This window comes from Barbus barbus (genome assembly GCF_936440315.1).
Source record: "Barbus barbus genome assembly, chromosome: 28".
Lineage (NCBI taxonomy): Eukaryota > Metazoa > Chordata > Actinopteri > Cypriniformes > Cyprinidae > Barbus > Barbus barbus.
In genome coordinates, this window is record NC_136756.1 from 2,614,403 (window position 1) to 2,635,716 (window position 21,314).

General features: G+C 39.5%; 1 protein-coding gene across 3 annotated transcripts in view; it reads left to right on the forward strand.

The window, feature by feature from the left end:
* gnb1a (guanine nucleotide binding protein (G protein), beta polypeptide 1a) overlaps positions 1-16,254 on the forward strand; it is a 47,556-nt gene extending 31,302 nt beyond the window's left edge. For all 3 annotated transcript variants that reach the window (XM_079382199.1, XM_079382200.1, XM_079382201.1), the window contains exons 2-11: positions 1,301-1,413; positions 3,239-3,277; positions 3,394-3,500; positions 8,383-8,446; positions 9,085-9,247; positions 9,322-9,388; positions 10,560-10,761; positions 11,601-11,817; positions 13,261-13,376; positions 14,491-16,254. In XM_079382199.1, the coding sequence (XP_079238325.1) occupies positions 1,357-1,413; positions 3,239-3,277; positions 3,394-3,500; positions 8,383-8,446; positions 9,085-9,247; positions 9,322-9,388; positions 10,560-10,761; positions 11,601-11,817; positions 13,261-13,367 (1,023 nt within the window). In that variant the 5' untranslated portion in view covers positions 1,301-1,356 and the 3' untranslated portion in view covers positions 13,368-13,376; positions 14,491-16,254. The remainder of the gene's footprint in view (positions 1-1,300; positions 1,414-3,238; positions 3,278-3,393; positions 3,501-8,382; positions 8,447-9,084; positions 9,248-9,321; positions 9,389-10,559; positions 10,762-11,600; positions 11,818-13,260; positions 13,377-14,490) is intronic.
* The last annotated feature ends 5,060 nt before the right edge of the window (positions 16,255-21,314 follow it).

Genomic DNA, 21,314 nt, shown 5'->3' on the forward strand with positions numbered 1-21,314 from the left:
AATTGTCGAATAAAGTCTTTGTTTTATTTTCTTTTCTTTTGCGCACAAAGAATTCTTCGTAGCTTCGTGAAGTTATGGTTGAACCCCTGATGTCACATGGATTATTTTACTCCTGAAGTTTCTGAGCTTGATCGTGTTAATTACGTTGCTGTCTATAGAGGGTCAGAAAGCTCTCGGAGTGCATGAAAAATATCTTAATTTGTGTTCTGAAGATGAACGAATGTCTTACGGGTTTGGAGCAACATGAGGGTGAGTAATTAATGACACAATTTTCATTTTTGGATGAACTAACCCTTTAAGAGTACATTGCTTAATGCAAACAACACTTTAGTGTCTGAAAAGAAAAACCCCTGATGTTGCTTGGTTTTAGATCAGCATCAGAGTCCTCACGAATACTCAGCGTATCATTGCTGATTTGTAGTTGGAATTAGATTCGATCAAACTAAGATCTAATTAAGCGTGGTATACTCTGTTATTGTGATGTGATTAGCTGCTCTCGGCTGTTGCGTGAAGTGTTTGTGTAGTTTGTGTGCTGCGGTAATGGTAAGCTTTAGCACAGGCTCGCTGCACAACACTGTTGCTAAGCGACGGCTTCACTGGTTGGCAAGGACACAGGCGGAGAGAGAGACGTGCTCGAATCCCTTCATTAGTGTTGGAAATGTCTTTTCTTGCTGTGTCCAGTGGTAACGGCGCACTAATTATAGCGCTGTCTGATGTCAGCTGTGTTTGTGCATGCGCACACACACGCACACACACACACGCACACACACACACGCACACACGCACACACGCACACACACGCACACACACGCACACACGCACACACGCACACACACGCACACACACACACGCACACACACACACACGCACACACACACACGCACGCACACACACACACACGCACACACACACACGCACACACACACACACAGCATCGATGTGGGTTGAGCGAGCGGTCAGAAGCGCTGTATAATGAGGCTGACTTTGTGTCCACCACACTCTGATCAGACAGGTTTGTAATGGGGCGATCGTTTTTTCTGGGCTAGCAGATCACGTAAAACTGCCCAAAATACAGAGCTGTGAGTGCTGTTTCAATGATGGCAATGCTGCTCAAAGCAGATGTTTGTCCAGCAGTTCAACAGAAGTCTTGAAATGTGTTGTTAATATGTTTTGATGACAGTACAGCAAATTGACATCAACTCCAGGAGGATGCATCTATAAATGTGTCCTGTTTAAATGCCACACAATGTACAATTTAATAATATGCAACCAATAGAGTGATGATATTTGTGTTTTTCAGATCAGTGCGAGCGCCAGTGAGCGGACGGAGTGAAGCCCATCGCCTAGCAGAAGAAAATGAGCGAACTCGACCAGTTACGTCAGGAGGCTGAACAGCTGAAAAACCAGATCAGAGTCAGTTGTTGCACACACCACACACACACACACACACACACACACACACACACACACACACACACACACACACACACACACACACACACACACCACACACACACACACACCACACTACACACACACGTAGTTTTTTTAAGGAATATTTACCAGAATATATATATTTTTTTTAAGTATTTCTGGGAAGAATTTTTTTTTTTCATAATAATACTAAATTATTATTTTTTTATAAAATCTATTCATTAGAGATGCTTTTAACTATCACAATTTAATGAAAGCATTTATAAAATAATTAAAAAAAATAATGTAAAACAGAGTTTGGTAACTAAATCGTGGCCTAATGGTTAGAGAGTCGGACTTGTAATCCGAAGGTTGCGGGTTCGAGTCTCCGGCCGGCAGGGATTGTAGGTGGGGGGAGTGAATGTCCAGCGCTCTCTCCACCCTCAATACCACGACTGAGGTGCCCTTGAGCAAGACACCGAACCCCCAACTGCTCCCCGGGCGCCGCAGCATGGCTGCCCACTGCTCCGGGTGTGTGTTCACGGTGTGTGTGTGTGTGTGTGTGTGTGTGTGCATTTGTTCACTACTCACTGCTGTGTGTGTGCACTTGGATGGGTTAAACGCAGAGCACCAATTTCGAGTATGGGTCACCATACTTGACAATACGTCACGACTTTACTTTACTTTACTTACTTTAAATAAAATTGAATATAAGAAAAAATATATATTTAATAGGGCCTTAATTAAATTTTTGTTAAACTTTTAGCTTTTAATTGCTGTTAAATTTCATAATTTCAATTAATTAGACATGTTTTTATTTTTTATTAATAATTTCCATTAAAACTATTTTAAAACGTCCATAAAAAAAAAAAAAAGAAACTGATTGCATAGTGTTTGCGAGAGACTCATTCCAGGTTTGTGGAAGGGTTCGCCATGTGCACTGAGTTCCCATTTTAAAAACTCTGTCATTCAGAATGAGAAGGACATAGTGTTGCTCTCTTTGCCCTCAGAACATCCGCATCAGTCACTTTCAGTCTCTCTTATGCGCTTCACTAGGCTTGTGGTCTCGAGTGGCTCTAACCGTGCTGACTTTGCACTTTAGACAACCTGTTTATTCAAATTCATAAACTCTGTGTACAATTCAGATTTTGCTTCAACACCCAAATTTGTTACTGACCAAAGCAACACAAATGTTGTTATTGAAACACATTAAAGTGACTTGTGCATTAACCAACAGTAGACAAAACTAGGAAAAGTGACCAATTATATTTAAGCTTTCACTCAATGCAACCTGTTCATTGGGAATTGAACATATTGCCTTGGCCATTTGAGCTCATGTTTCGTCTCAGTTCGTTGAGGTTGATTGGACCGTAATGTTAACGAGTGTTTTCTCCTCCTTTTGAAAAGTTTGAGGCTTTTGTTCTGTATCCTGACCATGCATTTCATGGTTTGTTGGATTCGATTAGGTTTTTCCCCTGCTGTCAGAACAAACCTGCAACCTTCGAGTTGAGAGCCACTTTCTGAAGTGTTCATGCGATAATATCAACAAAAGAATTGCCATATCTGATTGAACCGGCACAGCCGGTTCACTCATTATACTCCCTCACAGATGTGTTTTTACTTGAAATGATGTGCAGTGTCGTAACCAGGCCCGATGAGCGGTGGATCCTCCCTTCAGTTTTATCTGAACTGTGACAAAGAATGAGGCGTTTCACTAGTCACTCTGAACTATTTCAGTCATGTGGTGCCTGCTTATGACACTTCTTTTGCATTTCTGTCCGATTCTGTGTGTATTTGTGGTCTTATCTGTGTTTTTCTTCTCAAGGATGCACGGAAAGCATGTGCGGATGCCACCCTCTCTCAGGTAGCACTCGTTAAACATCAAACCTCTGTCACTTCTCAAATCATGTCGTTGTATTCGGATGGAGTTTCAGTTGGGTCTCTTTTGAACTAGATTTTGTTCTCATGTGTTTCCGGCAGATCACAGCCAATATTGAGCCTGTGGGGCGGATTCAGATGCGCACTAGACGGACGCTGAGGGGACACTTGGCGAAGATCTACGCCATGCACTGGGGCACTGACTCCAGGTGAGCCCTGTGCTGTAAACTAGTAGCACTGTGTCAGTTCACGTGTTCATTTTGTGATGTTCAGCAGGCTGATGAACAGGTCAAAGATGATTTTTCAGCTACGTACATGCAGTATGTGATTGGCTCAGCAGAGATCACTTTATAGGCTACACAAAAGCCGAGGCAATCACACAAAATCATGTCTGGATTAGAGGTCTGCACGGGCTTTAAACTGAAGCCCGAACCCGGCCCGTACCCGCGATCATTTAACCCGACCCGACAAACACATTTACATGTTAAGCCCGAACCCGACCCGAACCCGAGGTCCACTCTATTTCTCACAGCAAATAAATACAATTTTTGCAATATGTTGTATTTAATGATTGCTTGAATGTCGTCTCTCAGTTGTTGAATTTCGCGCAGACGTTGCCACAACGTAAATGTGTTTGCTCAGTCCGATCTCATGAAAGTGCGAATACCACGAATTGTATCTGTAGTGCTTATGATACGCAGTTTTCGTGTGCATATGATACGCACTTTATGGGGTGTAATAGGCACGCACTCCGCACCCCTAATCCTAACCAAGGGGTTTACAGTACGTAGCATATGCATGCAAAAAACATTTTTGGTGTATAAATGGCACTAGAAATTAATTTGTGGTATAGATGCGCACTTTCATGAGATCGTGTTTCATAATCTGCTACTGGGCCGGCCCTGTGTCAAATTTTAAAACCCAGTGTGGCCCTTGAGCCAAAAAGTTTGCCCACCCTGGGCTACACAGACCACAGACACACAGGTAGAGCCTGTGTGTCTGTGGTCTGTGTCAGATGCACATTGCACATCTGCGCACGCAACTTTCTCTCTCGCGCGTGCCGGTCACCACAACACAGCAAGCAGGCAAAGCACACGGCACGCAAACTATATATAGCCTATTTAGTTTTTCTTAGTTACAAACCCGAACCCGACGCTGTTCAATAAACATTAACCCGAACCCGACCCGAAACCCGCACATTTTTCGGGACCCGTCGGGCTCGGGTCGGGTAGCAGACTTCTAGTCTGGATCACACTTACTGCAAAATCAAAAGAAAACGTTTTCCATAAAATAAAGACAGTTAAGATTTGTTTCCATTGTTACATTTGTTCATGACAGTTAAATACATTTTCCTCCTAAAGTCACTTTCATAGGAATAGGAAGCATGTGAAACCAAAATCAAAACAAAAGCGCACACATCAAACAGGGTGCTCCACAAAATATATTTATAATGAAAACAGAAAAAATCAACACACCTAGGCTCCAAAAATACAAAACTTTAATAACAGACTATGGCATGTAATTTTGGAGCCTTGGTGTGCTGACTTTTTCTGTTTTCAATAGGTGTCACCATGATTTATAGGTGCTTTAAGACAGGGCTCTACAGTGCATTTGCGTCTGAAAACTACTGCGTGCGACTATGAAAACATATATAGGACTGACCCGATCACATGTTTGTGTTTGCGCTGAAGGAGCTTTAAAGGTTTCTAATGTACTTGTGTGTTTTTGCAGCGTTGAATAATGCATCACAGACGTATTCTCTCATTATAACAAAAACAAGCGTAGACTGAGTGTAAATGAGATTCCTTGTGCAGTGTCAGGAGCTTCGGTGATTATAATATCGCGATGAACTAAGATGAGTCACAGCTTATTATTAAGGGAGTTTGCAAATGTGATATTGATTTAATACAACAGTTCATTAAACAAGAAGTGAATATTAAGTGACTTATATTGTCTGACTACAACACTATTGCCTTATTTTGCCTTATATATTGCCGAGTTGCTGCACATCTCCATTCAAACACAGCGGCGTTTCGTTTATGAATGAACTGCGTTTTTAAATGAATCTAGTGAGTCAATGATTCAATTACCTATTCATAAAGACAGTCACGTACTTCATATCTGAATGAATCAGCCGTTCGAACGAATCAATTAAATGAGTGATTCAGTGATCAAATCAGTGACATACCGCCACCTACCGGCAGTTTGTTTAATTTTTAATGTATCTTTTCTGTTATTTAAATATTTAATATTTCTACATTCAAAATTGTATATTTAAAACATTAACCTCAACATGAATTTATGAATTGAATTGCACTTATGCAACCTCTGAGCCTCATTAAACATCTGGAAATACACCTACAAGCCACTCGTGTTCTTCTATGACACCCCTGTAGTACACATGTATTCCTTAAATACTGATTTCATTTGATCGGTATCTTATTCTTCTTGTTTTTATTCTGTTGTTTTAATTGGAAATGATAAAAAGCTTATAAATACATATATTTTTCATTTGAAATAAAAGATGACATACATGTTTGATTATTGATTTGAAGGTGCTGCTAAAAGAAGAGTAGAGCCCTGCTTTAAGAACTCTATTTATTACAGTACCACAGTAGTGAGAGGTTTTTGTTTTTCCCTGGCATTTCTAAATTGCCTGAAATGTCCAGCTTTTAACCATGATTGGTTGATTATGTACAATGCCTGCTACTAGTACTAAACTGCTTTTCAGTCGTTACCTTCAGCAAGTTTGAAATCAATAAATAACCAAGCCAAAACCTGGACATGTTGGGTAATTTAGAAATCCCGGCCAGGCTTCACGTACGGTCACCCTACACAGTGATGAATATTGGAGGTAAATGTGCTTGATTGTCTTGAAAGTAATGTCAGTGTACAAAAGCTCTTCATGGTTTTAAAAATATCCATTATTTTCTTTAAGCAAAATATAATAGGCCTTTATCATACTTTGTGTTCGAAAAACAGCTTCAAATAGTCATATTTCCAACTATTATTTCCAAATATGACTCCAAAATGAATGTTTGCAAACATGTTAAGATTAGCAGACTGGCTGTCAATTCACAAAGTGATCAGCTGCTTCCTCACAAACTAGCCTGGTCTTATGGTGCAGGCATCACACGGGACGGTTCTGTACTCGCGCTCTCAAGCTCAAGAAAGGCAGCAATCCAAATCAGTAAATCTGATCACTAGTGTACAGGCAACTTGTTACTGACAAATGCACAACCTGTCTTGCAGCCTAGTGAAGTCAGATCCAGTATGTGTAAAACTGTCACAAATCATTAATATAATGGACATCCATGTGAGTGGCGTGGCAGTCGTAGTTGAGCACAATTTGCGTACACTCATACAAAACAATGCATTTTAATTAAAACAATGTAGAGCTTCCTGTCCAGTTTGCCAACCTCTTTAAATTTAGTTTTGCTAATGTCAGAGCTTTTGTTTGGAGGACATTCACTGATGAATTGTATCCCACCAAACTGGCCATTTAGTTGATGTGTAACTTGACATGGTTGATTTTCACCCACGGTTGGTGAGCGTTCATCTTAAAACCTGAATATAGTAGAATTAGGGCAAGCAATTTACATGTTTTAATCAAACGAACCACAAGATTTTCAGATTAATCACCATCTCAAATTGATTCACACATCAATTTGAGCTGCAAAATTACCCCCAAAAGATATTTTAAAGTCATTTTATTATGATGAAAAGTAGCATTGAATAAACATTATAGAAATGTAGCTTCAGAAGTATTTAGATGTACCACAGAATGCATTACATATAAACTAGGGATGTAACGAGTCACTCAGCTCACAATGAGATACACGATACTTGGTTACCGCTGTAAACAAAGTAGCGCTGCGCTTATAAATACTGCTGTGCGTTTCTGTGTTTTAGTGCCAGTGATCTTCATTCTGTCTCCACAGATGAGCTGCTGCTGCTATTTCTGTCTCACTTAACTTTGTGTGAAGCTGTAACTACCAAGAGCATTTCTAATTACACACATGTTCAGTTGCGCTGAAACAGGAGCGCTGTGCATTCACTGTACACGCTTGTCCTTGAGAGAGATGCTCGACGTGTATCAGGATGCTCCAGAACAGAAGAGTTCAGTCTTCACACGCGGCTTAGCCGCTCGCAGTGCAGGTCAACGAGAGCTCATTTCATGCCATTTCTATTTTCTTTAAAATTCCCCTATTTTATTGGCTAAATGTGGCCAGTATCTTAGGAGGTAACATCTTTCCGTACCTTAGCAGCACCCATACAGACCAACTAATGGCTTAGTTTACATGTCACCACTAGGATGACACCAATCATGCAATATTTAGGAGCTCTGTTGTAAAAGCAGCGGCGGACAGTAGTGACGTATTTTTACTCTGCTGTAAGTGTCTGTACTTTATCAGTGTGTTTCTTTAGAAAACTTTACTTCACAACATTCCAAAACATATTGTATTTTTGAACAGACTACGTTTCATATTAAATATAATTTAATACTTAATTACATTATAAATCTATTACTTTCTCACTTTTACTCAAGTAAAAGTAATTCAAAGATTTACTTGAGTCCAAGAAAGTACTACATTTTTAATGTTCTTAAGTATTAAAGGTAAAACCATTTTTATTAATGAAACGTAGTGCAGTAGAAAGTATGACATTAGGAATGTAGTGAAGTAAAGTTTTCCAAAGAAAAACACTAAAACTAAGTAGAAATACTTCCCTGCTGTCCGCCTCTGTGTAAAAGTAACGTGTCTCTTGGGGTTGAAATATTTCTGCACCTGTACATCATAACTAACAACCATTAGCCATTCTCCCGTACCTTATTGTTTTAAAATTATCGAATTGTAGCATTTATGGATATCATGTGAACACCGCTTTCTGATTATTTTACTACTTTGATCTCAAAATATAGTTTGTTTTTATGCAAAGCATGCCCTACATCTTCATACGGCGTGTTTTATATGATTTTATAATCGTCAGACTTCTCTCAGACTGTTTTCTTAACACATAGATGTTCAGAAAGAGTTGAAATTGCCCTGATTGCTCTGTTTCTTTATTTCCCCTCTCTCTCTGTGTTTGCAGGCTTCTCGTTAGTGCTTCCCAGGATGGAAAACTAATTATCTGGGACAGCTATACTACAAACAAGGTAAATGTGAAAGCCAAATACAAGTGTGAACTGAAGATTAGATGTAGTGACTCAACATGTTAACATATTTGTCTGGATTCTCTCAATTAATTTAATGAGGTATGTCCTATGATGCTCTGCAGTGTGTAGCATTAAAACTCTTATTCAAATTATGAATGAGTTACATACTGATAGCGGGCAAAGAGCACTCTCTTTCTAATCACTTCAGTTCAGAGCAAGCTCCTGCAAAAACTGTTCAAATAAAACATGTAGACTGCACCATGAGTCTCGTATTTACTCCTTTTTTTTTTTTTTTTTTTTGCTTAATGATCATTATGGTTGGAAGATGCATATAAGTATTGTAATCAGCTTTGTTTCCTAACAGTGCATGGATGAAATATGTTACCACATTGATTTGTATTTAGTATATAGTTAAGGCCAATTGTTGCATCGTGACCTGTGGAACCATGAACTTGACTTCTGATTGTATTAGATATATGTGTATGTCTGAAATCTGATCTCATTATTAACTGTGCAATGATACAAGTAGAGCCAGCAAACCTGTTTTTATATTCTGTCACCTGCATAAGCTTCACGTTAATAGAGATTCAGCATTAGTCATACGAACACTAAAGCGTATTTGATGTGTTGATGTGTAGGTGCATGCTATCCCGCTGCGTTCCTCGTGGGTGATGACTTGCGCCTATGCGCCGTCTGGAAACTATGTGGCCTGTGGAGGCTTGGATAACATTTGCTCCATCTACAACCTGAAGACCCGCGAGGGGAACGTGCGCGTCAGCCGTGAGCTGGCTGGACACACAGGTAACGGTTTTCACAAAACCATGTTTTCTCTTGGGAGTGAGTTACGCTGCTGTTTAACTGCTGTCTTCACACAGGCTATCTGTCCTGCTGCCGCTTCGTGGATGATAACCAGATCATCACTAGCTCAGGCGACACCACCTGGTGAGTTGGGGTACTGCCTCAGAACTGTTGTTTCTGTCTTGTAAGCTGATGTGGATAAGTGTCTGCTAAATACAGAAATGTAAATGTTCCAGTTGTGAACTTACCTCCACTACCTTTGATTTTCTTTACAAAAAGAAGATTTTTTCAGAGGTTTAACTGCAACTTAAGACTTTTTAACTTATAATTTTATCAACGAATCCTGAAAAAAGTATCACAGGTCCCAAAAATATCAAGTCAAGTCACCTTTATTTATATAGCGCTTTTAACAATACAGATTGTGTCAAAGCACTTAACAGTATCAAATTGGAGGATAGAGTGTCAGTAATGTATAATAATAAGATTAAACACTCAATTTCCAGTTAAAGGCATTTCATTATTGAACTCAGTGATGTCATTGTCTAGATCAGTTTAGTTTAAATACTATCTGTGAAATCAAATTGACGATAATCACTAGAAATTAAGTGTCCCCAACTGAGCAAGCCAGAGGCGACAATGCAAGGAACCAGAACTCCCTCTGTGACAGAATGGAGAAAAAAACCTTGGGAGAAACCAGACTCAGTCGGGGGGGCTAGTTCTCCTCTGACCATTAAGCTGCACAACTTTCCAACGTTGATGATAAATCAGTATATTATAATGATTTCTGAAGATCATGTGACACTGAAGACTGGAGTAATGATGCTGAAAATACAGCTGCAGATCACAGAAATAAATTGTTTTAAAGTATATTGAAATAGAAAACTGTTATTTTAAATTGCAATAATATTTCACAAAATAATAATTTTTTCAGTATTTTTGATCAAATAGATAGACAGCCTTGTCGATGAGCATAAGGAGCTTCTTTAAAAAAACATCCCAATCATTTGAAAGGCAGTGTAGATGTAGAATGAACGCTCGGTAAGCTCCAAACGTTGAGAAACGGTGTTACTCTAAGTAACTTATATTAATTCTTGAGAATGCGATATGGTTTAGTGTGATAGATTAGCGCTGTGTTTATCAGAGTGAAGAGCAGCACTGTGTTCATTTACACACGCTCAGCTTAGAATACCGTGTTTTCAGAGTGGCTCGTTCACATTACATGCTTCCTTTCCATCTAAATTCACAAAATTGACATGTTTGTTCACAGTAATAATAACTTGAACAGTGTAACTTTGAGTGTGTGTTTGTGTTACAGTGCTCTGTGGGATATCGAGACAGGGCAGCAGACGACCACATTTGCAGGTCACACCGGTGATGTAATGTCACTGTCTCTGGCCCCGGATACCCGTCTGTTCGTATCGGGCGCCTGTGACGCCTCTGCCAAGCTGTGGGACGTCAGAGAAGGCATGTGCAGGCAAACTTTCACCGGCCACGAGTCCGACATCAACGCCATCGGTGTAAGCGGCTCTCACCGACATGCACTCGGGCTGCACGATAAATTGCAATTAAATCCCAATCGTGATCAGGCAGAAGCTGTGATTGTGGTGCTCATCTTGTCAGTGAAGCAGGGTTCTGTGATCAGTAGTAAATCTCATCCGAAGGCCAGAGAAACTCCAAATACGCCCCGCAGAAGAAACCCAGGAGATCCCTGTAGAGCTAGCTGAATAAACAGAAGATTTCACTGCTTTCATTGATTCAGCGTCACTAATAAACACAGGACTACAACAATATATGATTTAATGATTTATCTGAGTTCTCATTATTATACATTTTCATTACAATAAAGCATATTATATTAAATGCCTTTATCGCTGCTTAGAATACTATGAAATAAGTTGTGTGCCTTATTCTGTGTACGAAGCCACATCATCTCACAGAAGGGTTTATTTGAAACACTCGGCTGATGTTATGAAGTGAGCTTGGAGTAAAAGCATGTGATTAAATGTGGTGCTTTCACGTGCTTTCAGATGGAGCAGCATTTACTACAGAGCCGTAGTTCACTGAGAAGCTACACAAACAGCTTTCTTAACCGCAGAACGATATCTTCCATTTCATTATCGCACGATTTATATCGTCTGCGATTATTTATATTTTTTTGCGTAGTTTGCCAGTGATCTACGGCTCTGTGTAGTAGATGCTGCTCCATCTGAAAGCACATGATGGAGATTTACTACTAATCACAGAACCGGCTTTACTGACGAGATGCGCATGACGATCACATTCGATTAATCGCGCAGCCCTACATGACAGGTGTGCATTGCTTGTATAACATGGTAACCTGGCTGTCTCGTCTCAGTTCTTCCCCAATGGAAATGCGTTTGCCACGGGCTCGGACGACGCCACCTGCAGGCTGTTTGACCTGCGTGCCGATCAGGAGCTGATGGTTTATTCTCACGACAACATCATCTGTGGGATCACCTCCGTGGCCTTTTCCAAAAGCGGACGCCTGCTGCTGGCCGGCTACGACGATTTCAACTGCAACGTGTGGGATGCTCTTAAAGCCGACCGCGCAGGTCAGTGTGAAAGAGGAGATCTTCTGCAGTCGTGTTGATGCACGGGTCACTTATTTCACAAACCCCAGCTTACTGACCAAGCCGGCGCTTTCGTGTGATCAAACTATTATTTTGATGATCGATTAATCTAATGATTATTAGAACGATTAATCGACTACTCGTCGATTATTCCACTGATTCATCAGTAGACTTTGATTATTCAGCTTTTGCAATTAGTTAAATATATTAAGTTATACATATTCTGACATAAAGGTCACTTCAGCTTTAGAAAAGCATATTATGTTAATTATTATACAATTAATTGGTAACACTTTACAATAAGGTTCATTAGTTAACATGAACTAAGAATGAACAATACTTCTGCAACATTTATGAATCTTAATGTTAATTTCAGCATTTACGAATGCATTTATAAAAACCACAAGTTGTGTTTTTAACATGGGTAAATGCACTGTGAACCAACATGAATAAACAGTGAACAACTGTATTTATTAACAAAGATTAATACATGATTTTAATAAATGTATTGTTCATTCATGTCATCCATCATACTGCCGGAGGAGCAATATACATTTAGTCATGTAGCAGACGCTTTTATCCAAAGCGACTTAAAGAACATTTCACTTTCCTAAACAATCTAGGACAGGACCCCAAGTTTTATAGAAATGACCAGAAGTTCCTTTCATCGTGTGTCTTATTCTCTCGTTATCAAAAGAAAAGCTTTAGTCCATAAAGAATGGGTAAAGGGGTGTAGGTGATGAAATGTCTCACCTGGAGAGAACAAAAGCTTCAACACGAGTCTTATATTTGGGTGTCAGGCACAGTGTTGGGTGTAACGCCTTACTGTAATTAAACTACTCATCCACTGAAAAAGTACAGTAAGGGATTACGGCTTATTTTCAGGTAATTTAATTACAGTTACTTATAAAGTACTTGCGTTACATGCAGTAAATAATTTCAACAGTCCTAAAATCAATATTGAATTTGAAATCTAAATTTACCGTCTAAAGATGAAATTGAATGCAGCGTCTTTAACCCTCCGTATCTGAGCTCATTATATGCGGTCACCTGCGCACAAACGCCCTCACCTACATACAAAAAAATCAAAAATCAAGATTCGTCTCATCTTCATCATTTTTGAAAGAAGACCTGCTATGAGGAATTAGCTCATAAGAACGGTGTGATCTTCTCTGCTGAATAAAGCCATGTCAGATCACTTCTGTCATTTATTCTTACCTATGTTAGTTAACGTGTTCATTTGACATAAACCTGTTTCCTGAACATCTTGCCAAACTGAAGTGTATTGTTTAACTTTTAAGCTTTTAAAATATTTATATTTGTTAACCAAAGGAGGTTACTTTTTTTTCAGATGGGATGAAACATGAGGTGTGTCGCTGTAAGAGGTTCAGTATAAAGTGACGTGTGCATGTCGTGTGCTTGCAGGAGTTTTGGCGGGTCACGATAACCGTGTCAGCTGCTTGGGTGTCACTGACGACGGGATGGCTGTGGCTACAGGCTCCTGGGATAGTTTCCTTAAGATCTGGAATTAAAGCCGTAAGGTAAACTGCTCATTTGTAGCTACTCGTTTAACAGGTGACAGCAGTGCATTGATTTGGGACACCAATTCTGACATCAGCTGATAGCTGCATCCCAAACCATGCACTTATACAATATGCACTAATGCACCATGTACTAGTGTATGAATTATATAAGGTTATTCATTAAAGCTGCGACAGTGCATGAAGTGTCCAACATCCACACTTAGTTTTTTAGATTATTTAACTCTTTCCCTGCCAAACACAGAATTTTCTCCTGAATGAGTCTAGAATCACTCGATCAAATACACAGACCAGGAAGACGCAGAAACAAGCGATCTCATATGTATGCATATGACAAATAATCTGATCAACACTATCCGCATATAAATATAATGTTACAGTGAGATATCATCCAGAAAGAGGTAAAGACCTGTGCAAGCTGATGGAAGCCATCTACTGCATCTTTGCTTTGATAATATTACTGAATATGATCCAGATGTAGTATTTGATACAAATCTGATTTTTCTCAACTTTTTGCTCAAAATGTTGCTTTTTTATGAAACCTACCTACATTCATGTGTTGGGGAGAAAAAGACTATACTTGAAGCTAGAATAAAACAATTAGTTTTGTTTGAAAGTAGAGTGTAGGGTGTGTTCTTTATTTTGATGTATTGCATATGTTCAGATATTCATACAACAAAATACTCTGGGAGCCATGAACATTGAGTGAAAATCAGGAGAAACGCTGGCGGTGGCTGGCAACTTTTCAAAAACACTGGCAGGAAGAGTTAAGTGCATCATGTGGGTATTTAAAGGGCTCTGGCATGTTCAGTGTGAACACACCGTTACTCGCACCATTGATACCACAAAACATCATAGAAAAGTCCTGAAGTATGCAAACCTTGTGACTAAATGAGAGCGAATGCATCAGAAACATTGTTTGATGGTATCATAGTTTAAGGTGCATCCTCAGCAGCTTTCTGATGCCAAGCACCCAGCAATGTCAGATTTGCAAAGAAACGGCTGTAATGAGCTGCTGCTCGGTCTCCATCAGAGGAGTGCATCTCTACTGACACCTGCTGTTGCTTTGGGTCACAGAAGCGTTTTCACCTTTTCTTTTCCCCTTTCTTTCCAGATCGCATCCGGACTCTAAGGTTGACTGGAAGACCATTCCAAAATGAAAATGTTCGATTTTATTCCCCACTCCTTCTCAAACACAACAGAACTGACCCAACATCTATAAACGACAAAAGAGCAAAAATTTCTTCTTTGGAAAAAAAAAAAGAAAAAAAAAAAGCACAATTGTTACACTCAGCTAGATTGTAGTTGGTAAGTGGATAAAAGTTGATAATTGTGCATCCTTCTGGGACCATTTTCTGATACTGTATTGAGAGAACACAAGACACTCATTCCACTGCTATTGTCATTATGCTAACGTCATCTATCTTTAACATCAAAACAGGCGGTTTTTCTAAAAGAACTAGCTCGATAGCTTCATGGGCCCCAGTCAGGATCGCAGGCGTGCTTTTGTCTCCTAGTTTTTAAATGTTTCAGGATCAGATTTATAGTTAGGAATTAAAACAAGCTGTCACAGAGCTTCTTCACATCAGTAAACGGTAAAGGATTTGATCAGGGGTCCACTAGCTGCTATCAGGCCGGTATATTTAGTCCCAGGAAGTTTATTAATGTTGTTCTTTCTTTCTTTTTGTTTGCACAAGTTATACAGTTTTGCAAATGTTAACTAACCAAGCACGTGCTGTTCATGATGACGAATGCTTGATTTGCGAAGACGAAACCATGTCAATTTTAACCATACTTCTCATGCTTTTTGAAAAATGTAGAGTAATTCAATGAAGATTAACCAATCATTTGAATAATTTTATTTGATATTTTTCTTCGATGTTGAAGGAGGGGTGGGCAGTTCTTCATGTTTTTGGTTTCAACAGAGGTGCCCGTTCTGTGCTTGGAAAACAGTTACTGCTCTGTGAATGACATGTTGTATAAATCAATGTTTGAAAATAATGATATTGAAAACTTTTTAAGTTAAAAAAAATCTTTAAAAAAAGTCTTATTTTGGTTGTCTGCCATGGGTGGGAAACTCGTAGAATCGCATGCTGTAGAATTGCTTAAAAGAGGTGCATATCCTTGATGTTTTTCTTTCTTCTTTCTTTCTTTTTTAATAACCTGTTAAATAGATCATCGCAGTATTTATATTATTTTTTTCCTTTTTTTTTTCTTTTGCTACTCTGTGCATACACAATTTAGTTTACCTTTCAAAGCTATGCACTAAAGAGAAGCAAACATGTTGATCACAACGGCGAATGGTGAGATGTTCTGTCCCTGGAGAGTTTGTGAATCCCACACACACACACACACACACACACACACTGACCCTGTACAAACACACACACACTCAAATAACTAGAACAAAGAAATCTCTCTCTGTAGCAAAAGAAAAATTTCAGATACAAAGACAGTGCTAGAGACATTTTGTAACAAACAGGTTTTTTGTTCTTTAATAAAAAAAGACGCAGCATTTGAGTGGCAGAACTTTTCTGTTGTTTCCTCTCGACCTGTATCAAGAAAAGCGCTCTTTCCTTAGCTGTAGTGGCATTTCTTCCATTCTGTTATTTCTCTGCAACATTCTGTACAAAAACAAAAAGTGCTGTCGTTGTGCGTTAGGCCTGGAGTTGGCAAGGAAAAACAACTAAAAATGAACTAAATGAGCTTTTCTTTCTCCCTCTCCATACGAATAACTTACAGCTCTGCATTCCCACTTACCCTTCTCCATCTTTTGTATTTAATTTTAAAGTCCGTGTACAACAGAAAGCTGGATGCAAGATAGAAACTATATTAAAATGTACTGTTATTTAAGATGTAATAAAAGCAGTTTGAGACGATTTAGTTGTTTCTCTCTTGTTTGTGATCTACTGTATATTCAGTATGCCTGAAGAGATATTATACTTTAAACATGAAGGAAAGCTACATGTATTTTTATGGCATAAAGTTTTAAAGGTTATGCACAAAAACATGTTGTCTATAGGTGGTGCTATAACCAAACTTTAAGAGTAGGTTTCCTGCTCATTTACAGAGTAACATAGCAGTATTTTGGGGTTGTACTCTATACTCGAACACATTCAGCCACGGTCATTTTAGATTTTCCCCCAAACTGAGAAGACATACAGCTTGTAAATGTTTCTTTGACTACAAATACCAGAATTGGTCATTTCAGTACTGCTGTTGTTTTGCTGAACAACTGGACATTATATTTTGACAGATGGATGATGAAACTGTTCAGGGGATGATTACAATAAAGGACTTTAGATACAGTGGTGTGAAAAAGTGTTGGACCCCTTCCTGATTTTTTTTTTTTTTTTTGCATGTTTGTCACACTTTAATGTTTCAGATCATCAAACAAATTTAAATATTAATCAAAGATAACACAAGTAAACACAACATGCAGTTTTTGAATTAAGTTTTTTATTATGAAGGGAAAACAAAATGCAAACCCACATGGCCCCGTGTGAAAAAGTGCTTGCCCCCTAAACCTAATAACTGGTTGGGCCACCCTTAGCAGCAACAACTGCAATCAAGCGTTTGTGATAACTTGCAATGAGTCTGTTACAGCGCTGTGGAGGAATTTTAGCCCACTCATCTTGGCAGAATTGTTGTAATTCAGCCACATTGGAGGGTTTGAGCATGAACCGCCTTTTTAAGGTCATGCCACAGCATCTCAATAGGATTCAGGTCAGGACTTTGACTAGGCCACTCCAAAGTCTTCATTTTGTTTTTCTTCAGCCATTCAGAGGTGGATTTGCTGGTGTGTTTTGGATCATTGTCCTGCTGCAGAACCCAAGTTTGCTTCAGCTTGAGGTCACGAACAGATGTTTTGGTAGACAGCTGAATTCATGGTTCATTTATCACAGCAAGTCTTCCAGGTCCTGAAGCAGCAAAACAGCCCCAGACCATCACACTACCACCACCATATTTTACTGTTGGGGGCAAACACTTTTTCACTCAGGGCCATGTGGGTTTGGATTTTGTTTTCCCTTCATAAAAAAACCCTTCATTTAAAACCTGCATGTTGTTTACTTGTTATCTTTGATTAATATTTAAAAAGGGGGCCAACACATTTTCACACCACTGTATAAAAAGACAGTTCTTGCATATTACTTGAAAAGGAGAAAGTACAACACACAATATGGCGGAATAGACCTGCCTTCTAAATAACATTATACACTGTTCCCTACCACTGTCCCGAATTAGAGTCCCAGCTCGCGGATCTTTCCTGATCTCCCCCCCCCCCCCTCCCCCACTTCGCTTTCTGTCCACTTACCGTCCTATTGAAATTAAGGCACTCCATGAAATAAAATAAATCTTGCTGATGAGAACCGATCTTTGAAAATTGCGATTTGATCTAGATCGTGATGACAGTCCGCATGTCCTTCAGCCGAAAGTTCTTGCAGACGTAGAAGCAGAATGTTAAAAAGTGAAATTACTGTACAGGTGAAGAAAGTGAACTTTGAACAAAACTGAGATTTGATCTAGATATTTAAGATGATCTGACAATTCCTTCAACCACAGTACTCCTGCAGATGTTGGTGCAATCTGCATAATGAACTGCATTTGTTCTTTGAGAGGAGTCCGTTGTACCCTTGGATAAGCAAAACACCTCTTGCATTTACTTCTTTTGCCCAGGTACCAGGATTATTATTATTTTTTGTTATTTTTTTGGGCTTTTATGCCTTTATTTGGATAGGACAGTAGATTGGCAAAAGCATTGGGTGGAGAGAGGGCAGCAGGATCGGTAAGGACTTCGAGATGGGAATTGAACTCTGGTCACCGTGAGCGAAGCTGCGATGTATGTCGACGCTCTGACCACCAGGCCACTGGCGCCGACACCAAGATCTTTATTTAGGAAGTCCAGAGGCCAGTTTCAGAAAGGAGGTTAAGTGAAAACTCTGAGTATGTTAACCCTGAAATGAAGGAAACTGGGTTTTCTGTTTCAGAATGGGAGGTTTATCAAATCCGAGACAGCAGGATAAGTCAAGCCCATTTCTGAAAGAGAGGTAACTTATAGTCAGTTACCATGGTAACTAACTCTGAGAACTTATTCTGGGGTGCGTTTCCCAAAAGCATCATTGGCTAACTGTGGCCGTTAGTTCCATTGAACTCTATTGGTAATGACGGAACTTGCAACCATAGTTGTTTTCGGGAAACGTACCCCTGGGCAGGAGCAGGGTTTCTTCAGTAACCCAGAGTATCTTTTGGTCTCATCCCCCTTTTTAAAGTGTAAGCGATGTTTAAATACCTCATTCATTCACGTTGCAAAAATGCCTTTCTTACTGAGTATTTTTGTCTTATTTCAAGCACAAATATCTAAAAATTCTTAAGTCAAGATGCATTGGATATAAGATATTAAGTCTTGTTTCCTGGGGAAACAAGTGCATCTAATCTATTTTTAATTTCTTACCCAACTGGCAGATAATTTCCAAAATAAGAAAAATTCACTTAAATTGTTATTCTCTCCCCCCCCCCCCTCCATTTTTCTCATGTAGAAAATTCATCTTGATTTAATAATCTTCAGATATTTTGACTGGAAACAAGAAGACAAAAATTCTAAGAAAGAAAATAATTTTTTGCAGTGCAGGTATACATTCATTGCGCATATTTTAATCATGCAGACACTGAAAGTAACAAAATGAGGAGGCTACTTTAATTATAGGGAGGTTTTTTTGGCCATAATCACATGCATATTTATTTGTGCGGTAGTTTTCTATAGAACATCTGAGATGCAGAGCACATTAGTAAGGCCGCTGTAAGCAGAGTGCTAAGGAAAGTGCATCGCTCTCATGCTTTTTCTTAGAATTGTTGTGTTGCTTCTTGAGCACAAATCCATCAAAGAGGAGTTTCACAGGACTGCAGGTCAATGTTGTAGAAATCAGTTTAAATGAGGCTAATCTGATAAATGATGTTCACTTGATAACATATTGCTGTGACCTCTGGAAATAACCCAATAATGAGATTTTCTTCAGGATTTCCAGTGTGGTTGGATGCATTGATGACACGCATATATCCATCATCGCACCTTCTGAAAATAAAGCTGATTACTGCATGGAATGGAAGGCTGCCAGATGGAAGGGTAGTACGAGATATATGCCGTAACCACAGCTGGTAAATAAACACAATTTATTTGGTCATCTTTATTGCCTACAAATACAAAAGCAACAGTTATTCTTTTTACGTTTGGATTTTAAAATTCTTCCAATATCTCCTCTTCATCTGTCACTGGTGCAGGTTCTCCCCCCATTTTGCGAGCCTCTGCCTTCTTGCTGTTGACTAACTACAAGTCAGATATTTATTTTTATGCCCTTTTAATGGAGCAGCTCATCAAACAAAATGCAGCTATCAAGTACGCACCCTCTCAACTCGACTTATGTTAACTCACATAATCTTTAAGTTTATTTAGTAAAAGTCTACCTTTTAATACGGTACAGTTGGTAGCCCCCGCCAAACCAGGTGGCAAGAGCAAGCGACCCGAGACGGGCGACCCAGAGAAGGAAGGTACAGCTCATCAGGAGATGGTGGCCGCACCACTCCCTCCTCAGAGGAGGGCCAGGTGGAGAATCTTTGGTTTCCTTTCAACATATATAATGAAAATAAAAAAGGGCCTAGAAAGCTTCCTTGTGGGACTCCATATGGGATTTATGTTTCTCAGACAAATAATCTCCAAGTTGAACAGAGAAATTTCTCCCCTTAATATAAGTTTTTTAATACAGTATCAGAAAGACCTACCGATTTTTCCAAGTGATTTATTAAAATGTCATGGTCAATTGTGTCAAACGCTGCACTCAGATCTAAAAGAACAAGAACTGAAACTTTATTTTCACCAGAATTACCTCTAAGATCACCCTATTGTTTTTATAAGAGCAGTTTCGGTACTGTGGGACTTTCTATAGCCGGACTGAAACTCTTCCAGCGTTTGATTTTCTTCAAGAAAAGATGTTGTATGTGTTGCAACCACCTTTTCAAGTATTTTACTAATAAATGGGAGATTTGTTAACGGTCTACAATTAGTCAGGTAATTTCTGTCCAGATTAGCCTTTAGTACAGGTTTTACCACAGCGGTTTTAAAAACATCAAGAAAATACCCAGTCTGCAAGGATGTATTTATGATACGTAAAACGTGACTGTTATACCCATGTTGCTGGGCGGAGCGCAAGATGTTCATCTCGCATGGAAATATGCATTGGCTTGTTTAGTTTACACTCAAAGATGATGGGAATCTCAGTCGAGATCCCAATTTGTCGGTACGTTCTGACGTGATGCCTCCATTCCCTCCTTCATGGAAGGGGGGTTTCATACGTAACCATGACGCTTTCACCTCTGATATTATAAGAGTGATTAAGAAATAAAGTTACGCGTTGACTCGAGGTATGCAGATGTCTTTTAGTTGGATACTGTTGCCATGGTGAATCAATATTTCGGAGATCCACTGATCATGACTTCTCGTAGTCCTGGTGCACACGCTAAACTCAGAGTCGGCCTGCTCAGAGTGGATTGAACTAACTCAATTCAGCTGTTCTGAAACTGAAAACTCAGACTTTCCCTTCTAAGTCAGGGTAAGTCAACTCAGAGTTGGTTAAACCACCTTATTGAAACAGGCCCCTGATGGAGATCAAGAATAACGAAGAAGCTGCGAGTGCTCTGCCACTGAGTGCACGGACATACTGCCAAGTGTGGTGACCCATACTCAGAATTTGTGCTCTGCATTTAACCCAAGTGCACACATACATCAGTGAGGATTGAACACAGTGAGCACCCAGGGAGCAAGGTCAGTGCTTTGCTCAAGGGCACCTCAGTCGTAGCTCTATCTGCAGGTACTCAGACTCGAACCCACGACCCTCGGATTACTCTCTAACCCTTAGGCCACAGCTGCCCCTACTTCTAGCGGAGAAA